The 7,930-nt window shown below is 36.9% G+C and overlaps 1 protein-coding gene across 1 annotated transcript; it reads left to right on the top strand.

The window, feature by feature from the left end:
* The first annotated feature begins 1,160 nt into the window (after positions 1-1,160).
* LOC107010897 (beta-galactosidase 3) lies at positions 1,161-7,593 on the top strand. Its single transcript, XM_015210156.2, has 19 exons — positions 1,161-1,590; positions 1,679-1,774; positions 1,871-1,983; positions 2,072-2,138; positions 2,249-2,341; positions 2,466-2,609; positions 2,936-3,024; positions 3,106-3,211; positions 3,334-3,421; positions 3,698-3,816; positions 3,903-4,067; positions 4,215-4,393; positions 4,777-4,886; positions 4,976-5,085; positions 5,777-5,887; positions 5,973-6,086; positions 6,159-6,361; positions 6,475-6,811; positions 6,932-7,593. Exons 1-19 carry the CDS (start codon positions 1,420-1,422, stop codon positions 7,052-7,054), a joined length of 2,538 nt encoding a protein of 845 aa, XP_015065642.1. The 5' UTR covers positions 1,161-1,419; the 3' UTR covers positions 7,055-7,593.
* Positions 7,594-7,930: the final 337 nt, after the last annotated feature.

Genomic DNA, 7,930 nt, shown 5'->3' with positions numbered 1-7,930 from the left:
GTCGTTTTCTTTTTCACATTTTATGTGCTTTTTGTTTCTGGTGAATCACAACGAGTGTTACACACATAACATTATTTATTAACTATAAAATTTTGAGTGTTTTATTTTTTATTTTCTAACTCGATGTTTGTATTGTAATTTTTTAACAAAAATGACAGTATACCTCTATTTAAATCTTTGTTGTTATTGAATTTTAAGATTACGTTATATACCTTGCTGGTGTATTTTAAAAAAGTATATAAAATTTTATTGAAGATAAAAGAGGAAATTTCTAAATTAATTAGTTTGACGAGAAAAAATAAAATGGAACCGATAGATACTTTCACGAGACTTGTTCAGAAGTTAAAAATTTTCAAATCATTTAAAATATTCTCGTTAGATCAGATTAAGAATCAAAGATTTCACTTTTAATTAATTGTTAATTAATCACAATTAAATGAGACCCGAAAATATACATTCGTGTGTCAGCTCGGTGGATCTAAAATCTATAAATCCAGGTGTACAATTTTGACCATCAGCAGTGACAGCTAGGAAAACAGGTCAAAAATAAAAATAAAATTGATACTGTAACAAATAAGTAAAATACAACTCTTTCCTTATTAACAAAATATTTTTAACAAAGATTATGAAAATAAAATCTAGCCATATGTTTCCCACTAATTAATTAATGACCCCGCTAAACCTGCACAAATTTCATTAATGCGCCAAAATCACTCTCTCCCTCCATTTTAAAACCTTCACTTTATTTTCAATTTTCAACTAATTAAAAATGAAAAAAAAAAAAAAGAAAGAGAGCAGTGGGAAAAGCTTCTTAGATTTACACATGATATTCTTGTTTCCTTTTTTCTGTTTGTCAGCTTCTTTTACTACTCCATGTGCTTTAATTAAGTAATACTGAATGAATGTTCTCTTCGTATTTAAAATCACGAAATTAAATGTATCGTATTATTATAATTAGATAAATAAATTAAAACGAAAGAAATAACTAATTAAATTATTTTAGTAATTTCTTTTTGAGTGTTGAGCTCAGAGTCACGCACTGATGACTTTCTCTCTCTCCCTTTTTTATTTTTCTTGGCAATAGTGAAATTAAAGCTGTACATTACAACTGTCTCTCTCTATATAAACTTGTATTTCCATCACTTCCAAGACTTGCACATTATAGTTTTGAGGTGGAGGAAGAGGCAATTACTTGGACACAAGCACTGTGGTTGCTCTTCAAAGCAAAAGTGGACTGACTTGCTGTGCACCCACATTGCAATTAAGCCTACCCTCCATAAATTTTCACCTTTTTTTTTAGCTTTTTGTTCCAAGATTCTTGATCTTGCTTCAAATTTCCCTCCATCCAGAAAGGAAAGTTGTGTTCTTGGATGTGTTTGTAAGATTAAAAAAAAAAAAGCAAAAAAGGGAGGTGGAATCATGGAGGTTAACTCACTTCAGAAGTGGGTTCTGCTATGGTGTATAGTATTGTTTATTAGCTCTGGGTTGGTTCACTGTGATGTTACATATGATAGGAAAGCTATTGTGATTAATGGGCAAAGAAGATTACTTTTCTCTGGTTCTATACATTACCCTAGAAGTACCCCTGAGGTACTTCAATTCTTGCCCATTTATGCTCTCTTTTTTCTTTTTACTGTGAAAGTGTTTATGAAGTGAGCTTTAAAATGTGGTTTTGCAGATGTGGGAAGATCTGATAAACAAGGCAAAAGAAGGGGGTTTGGATGTGGTTGAGACCTATGTCTTTTGGAATGTTCATGAGCCTTCTCCTGGCAATGTAGTTCATTTCATTCTTATTTCTGTTCAATTAGCTTGTTTTCATTCATGTTTTGTGCTCAAAGATTAAATCTTTTTTTCTTTTGGGTGTTTTCAGTACAATTTTGAAGGAAGATATGACCTGGTGAGGTTTGTAAAAACGATTCAGAGAGCAGGGCTGTATGCTCATCTTCGAATTGGCCCTTACGTTTGTGCAGAGTGGAATTTCGGGTACATTTCTTTTTTTTTTATCTCTTCACTAGATCTATAAAAACATGTCCATACCAAGAGGTACTAATTTTTACTGTTAATTCCACAGAGGGTTTCCAGTATGGCTGAAGTATGTACCTGGCATTAGCTTCAGAGCTGATAATGAACCTTTCAAGGTCTCAGCCTTCTCCTGAAAATAATTGAAAAAAAAGAAATTCACCATTAGAAGATTATCATTTTAAATGGTGGATAGTTAATGAAATTTAATTGTTTTATGGATTGACAGAATGCAATGAAAGGGTATGCTGAGAAAATTGTTAACTTGATGAAGAGTCATAATCTTTTCGAGTCTCAGGGTGGTCCAATCATACTCTCACAGGTTGTTTATCTTTCAGGATTTTTTATCCCAATTAGTTCATTATACTCTACAATTCTTGTGTTTGCTGAAGCCAAATTCCACTAAAACTAGTTCAATTCTCATGTAACCTGATCTGCTACTGCAGATTGAGAATGAGTATGGGCCTCAAGCCAAGGTACTTGGAGCACCGGGACATCAGTATTCAACATGGGCTGCAAATATGGCAGTTGGATTAGACACAGGCGTCCCATGGGTGATGTGCAAGGAAGAAGATGCACCAGATCCTGTGGTAAGCAAACATAGTTGTTAGAGCTTCCCATACTCCATTTGGCTTTGTTTTGTAGCATGTTATAGTTTAGTTTAACTTACATACACCTGTCAATCTTGCTATAAAAGTTACCTGTAACTAGCTTTTAAATGACCTAATTTTACACTTAAGTGCATATTAGTTAACCTCCTCCTATAATGAGCCAAACAGTTATGCTCCTATCGATCCTCTCCAATTTCGCTTCAGTTTCTAATAAAAATCCAAAAATTTTGCAACTGATTAGCTCTCACAGCTCTTAAATTAATTCTACAACTTCTTAAACAACTTTTTCTTATTGCTGATAACAGATCAACACATGCAATGGTTTCTACTGTGATAATTTCTTCCCAAACAAACCATACAAACCTGCAATTTGGACTGAAGCTTGGAGTGGATGGTAAATCTTGTCTCTTCCTTTAAACTTTTGATTATATTTGAAGAGGGGTCATTTTTGACTTGTTTTCTCAATAAATTTAAGGTTCTCGGAATTTGGCGGTCCCCTTCATCAGAGGCCAGTTCAGGATTTGGCATTTGCTGTTGCCCAATTTATACAAAGAGGAGGATCTTTTGTTAACTATTACATGGTTAGTTCCATTTCACTACTTCGGCGAATGCCTGATGTGGAGAAGTCATAGTACTTCTTTATAAATCGAAAGCATGCTTGAAGTCCCATATAGTAACAACATTTCCTCTCTTTGCCTAACAGTACCATGGGGGCACGAACTTTGGACGCACTGCGGGTGGGCCATTCATCACTACTAGCTATGACTATGATGCTCCAATTGATGAGTATGGTGAGTGTAGAGCTGTTGTTTCCTCTTTACTTCTCTTCTCTTGTAGATTTAAACTCACATGCCTTGAGTATTATTTAAGGAGTTGTTATGGTCTTTGAAATTGTGGATTGTTTCAGTGAGACCATGTTTCCTTCACTGATATTTGTTCTATAAGGATAATCTTCTCTAATTTGTGTACGCTTTAAAAGCTTTGTAGCATAAAAATTTGCCTATGTCATTATTCAATTCCGCTTAACTATAAGAGAGAAGTCCTTTAAACTCCCTTCCATTCAACAGGTTTGATCAGACAGCCAAAATATGGTCATCTCAAGGAGCTTCATAGAGCTGTCAAGATGTGTGAGAAATCCATAGTTTCTGCAGATCCAGCAATCACATCATTGGGAAACCTTCAGCAAGTATATAATTCTACATAAACATCTGTAATCTTGTCACTATGGTTCATTGTAATTTGTCTCTCATTGAATATTCTCTGTTGCTGTAGGCATATGTGTACTCTTCAGAGACAGGGGGTTGTGCAGCTTTCTTGTCAAACAATGACTGGAAATCTGCTGCTAGAGTAATGTTCAATAACATGCACTATAATTTGCCTCCTTGGTCCATTAGCATCCTTCCTGATTGCAGAAATGTAGTCTTCAACACGGCCAAAGTACGTAATACACCCGTGAGGGAACTTCTGTACATTCAATAGTACTCATGAGCTGCTTTAGCATCCTCCGAAAGATATAGTTCATTTATGCTACTCGCTGACAACTCTGAAAGCAAGGATTTAACAGCTTTTAAGTTCCATATGTAGGTTGGAGTTCAAACATCAAAGATGGAAATGCTACCGACTAACTCAGAGATGCTATCTTGGGAGACTTACAGTGAAGATATATCTGCATTAGATGACAGCTCATCAATTAGGTCTTTTGGTCTCTTGGAGCAAATAAATGTAACCAGAGATACAAGTGATTATTTGTGGTACATAACCAGGTGAGTTTGGTTTTGTATCTGACCATTAAACCTGTTTCCTCGATTTGCTTCTCATGTGGAATTGGATTGTCTGCCAGTGCAAATGTTATTGCTCATCTCTTTTTACTGCACGACGTGTCTGAAGAGAAGGGGAGAATGGGAAGGGGGTTACGGATGGAGGGTGGATGTCTTGAAGTACCTCCGTTACAGAAAATAATGTGTTTTGATCTTCTAGGAAATTAAGTAAATGTTCCACTCGCTCGAGGAGCATTTCTAGATGAATTGACACTTTGGGTTCTCATATTACTCATCCTTGGGACCTCTCCTACTTCTTTGAACACTTGTGACCTGAAAGCTGAAATTTTAGCTTTATGTGACATGTATGATGTTTTCCTCTGTTACAGTGTTGATATTGGTTCAACTGAGTCCTTCTTGCATGGTGGAGAGCTCCCTACTCTTATAGTTGAGACAACAGGCCATGCTATGCATGTGTTTATTAATGGTCAGCTCTCAGGTAATGCAGTCAATGTTACTTCATCAAAAGTTATCTATGATTATGCTTAAACTTGCTAATTTCAATGAATGCTCCTACACATGTTAAAGGTTCTGCATTTGGGAGAAGGAAGAATAGGAGATTTGTATTTAAAGGAAAAGTCAATCTTCGTGCTGGCTCAAACAGAATTGCACTGCTTAGCGTGGCTGTCGGACTGCCGGTTAGTTAAATCCTCACCTTCGGTCTTCCAAATAGCATGCATACCTGAGGTCAATTCAAGTTTGAGTAACTCATGAAGAAAATAAAATGAGTTTCTACGGTTTAATAGCTTCAAATAAAGTCAACAATAAGTGTTGAGCATCACTAACATATATCAGAATCATTAATCAGCTGCAGTATCACTGATTACTATGCTAGTGCAAAAAACAAAATGCTGGTACCAGCAAGTGAAGAAAAGAAATAATTATGAGGGGTTAAAATGTTGCATAGCTTAAAACTATTGAGCATGGGTTAATGGCTACTTTTGGCAGAGTTAATGATAATTTGTAGACAACGTTTTTCCTTATTTCCGCTGGGATTGGCAAAAGCATGAAACTTAAGCGCACAAGAAAATACAGCCTCACGTTGCTTACCTTGCAGTGTAAGAAGGCCATTGTGCATTCTTTGATTACTATATACCCGTGTGAGAGGAAGGTAATGTAAATTCTCCTTTCCCAGCAGTAAAGGGATAGGAAAAAGTCTATCAGAAAAGAAGGGATAGGAAACCAGTTCATCAGTGCAACTAGCTATTATCATCATGATCACTGATATGTTGAAGCCACACTTTGTAGCCTATTTACTGTCGTGAGATCATTTATACATTTTTTTTTAATGTACTCTTGATTCTTAATATTTCTTTTTGTTTTCTGAAGAACATTGGTGGACATTTTGAAACATGGAGCACTGGCGTACTAGGTCCTGTTGCAATTCAAGGACTTGACCAGGGAAAATGGGACTTGTCCTGGGCAAAGTGGACATATCAGGTGTGCTAACTTATAGCACTATTGTTCAATCAATCATCAATTACTTCAACTGCAACCTTTTATACTGATATGGACTTACTAACAGGTTGGGCTTAAAGGGGAGGCCATGAATCTTGTTTCGACAAATGGTATTTCTGCTGTTGACTGGATGCAAGGTTCATTAATTGCACAGAAACAACAACCCTTAACATGGCATAAGGTATGAAATTAGGAGTTAGTTTCCAAAGATGCAAGTGATGGTAGTCATGTCTTACAACTCATCATATTGCAGGCTTACTTCAATACGCCCGAAGGAGATGAGCCATTGGCTTTGGACATGAGCAGTATGGGTAAAGGTCAAGTATGGATTAATGGCCAGAGTATTGGTAGATATTGGACTGCATATGCTACTGGAGATTGCAATGGGTGCCAATATTCTGGAGTTTTTCGGCCTCCAAAATGTCAACTGGGATGTGGGGAACCAACTCAAAAATGGTAAGCCACTTCTTCCCAGCTATACACTGCTTCCTGACAATTTCACAGAACACCATAAATAACTGGAAACTGGAGGTCCTTGTACTGGTAACTTGAAGATTTTATTTTTTCAGGTACCATGTTCCTCGGTCTTGGTTAAAACCCACTCAAAATCTATTGGTGCTTTTTGAAGAACTTGGCGGAGATCCCACAAGAATTTCTCTCGTGAAGAGATCAGTCACTAACGTATGTTCGAATGTAGCTGAATATCATCCAAACATTAAGAACTGGCAAATTGAGAACTACGGCAAAACCGAAGAGTTTCACCTACCCAAAGTTCGCATTCACTGTGCTCCTGGTCAATCTATTTCCTCCATTAAATTTGCAAGCTTCGGAACTCCTCTCGGAACCTGTGGGAGCTTCAAGCAAGGAACTTGCCATGCTCCTGACTCACACGCCGTTGTAGAAAAGGTACCCTCCTGTTTTGCTTACAGTGTTGAAGTGACAAGAATAAATTGTTTACTTTAGTTCAACCACTACTAGGCAGCCTAATTTCATTTGACTCACATTTTGTTCTTGTAACTTTGCCAGAAATGTCTAGGACGCCAAACATGTGCTGTGACAATATCAAATAGCAACTTTGGAGAAGATCCCTGCCCCAACGTACTGAAGCGGTTGTCTGTAGAAGCACATTGTACACCTACTCAGAATTGAACAGTAAAAAAAAAGAAAAGTTGTTCAAATGTTGCGTAACTTAGTGTACACCCATGAGGAAAAGGCTAGTGAGGTAAGAATAAACTGTGAAGCAAAGGAAATAGGAGGTAGTAGTTTGGTTGGTGAATGTTGTCAAGGAAAACTCCTGATACACGTTCATTAGGTAGTACTCTTAATTTTGGGGTGCCAAAGGGGACTCTGTGAAGATAGCATATTTATACACGAGTTTGTAGATTGTTGGGAGTTCCAAAATGCAACTCCCATCTTAGAGTCTGGTCCCTTTCTGCTTTTAAATTGGAAATATGGACCGGATAAGGTCATTTATGTACTGTTTAGTCAGTGTGATAGCTTGTCTTCCTGGGAAAACCAAACCCCTTAGGTTCATGTTAGGAACGGATCCTAACATGATCCTTTATAGTCGTCTGTGATGTGCTGTTGGCAGAAAGAATTCAATGGGAAAGTGTAATTTGCATCCATGTTGTTGTCTTTCATTTTCATGTAACCTAGCGCCATATATGAGCATGTTAATTAAGCCTAAACAGAAGTACATGGGACGGGACTCATGACACTCACCAAAGCATTCTCTTATAAGGTACCATTGTTCCGTTTTGAGTTCACACCCTGCATCCATTTTTTATGGTCCGATTGCTCATGTCTTCACCCTGTGCTTGGATTATTCAACTCTTCTTACAACAAACTGAACGGAAGTTTGCAGTTCAAATTTTGGTTTTCATTACCCATCAATCTTCTATGCTAGTTGATGTCTTTTTTCATAGTAGAACTCCCCAGGATATATTCAAATGTGTTATTTTGAAGACTGAAGTCGACTTATTAGGTTACACTTGTGTCAGTCGAGGCAAGTGGTTCACCAACAGC

The sequence above is a fragment of the Solanum pennellii genome, chromosome 2 (genome assembly GCF_001406875.1).
Source record: "Solanum pennellii chromosome 2, SPENNV200".
NCBI classification, from domain to species: Eukaryota; Viridiplantae; Streptophyta; class Magnoliopsida; order Solanales; family Solanaceae; genus Solanum; species Solanum pennellii.
Note: the sequence above shows the minus strand (reverse complement) of the source record. Positions and strands in the feature narration are given on the sequence as shown.

Coding starts and splice junctions, on each gene's coding strand:
- LOC107010897 (XM_015210156.2), top strand. CDS start 1,420: ATGGAGGTTAACTCACTTCAGAAGTGGGTTCTGCTATGGTGTATAGTA. Junction 2,342..2,465: donor GTCCAATCATACTCTCACAG/GTTGTTTATCTT, acceptor CTGCTACTGCAG/ATTGAGAATGAGTATGGGCC. Junction 2,610..2,935: donor AAGATGCACCAGATCCTGTG/GTAAGCAAACAT, acceptor TGCTGATAACAG/ATCAACACATGCAATGGTTT.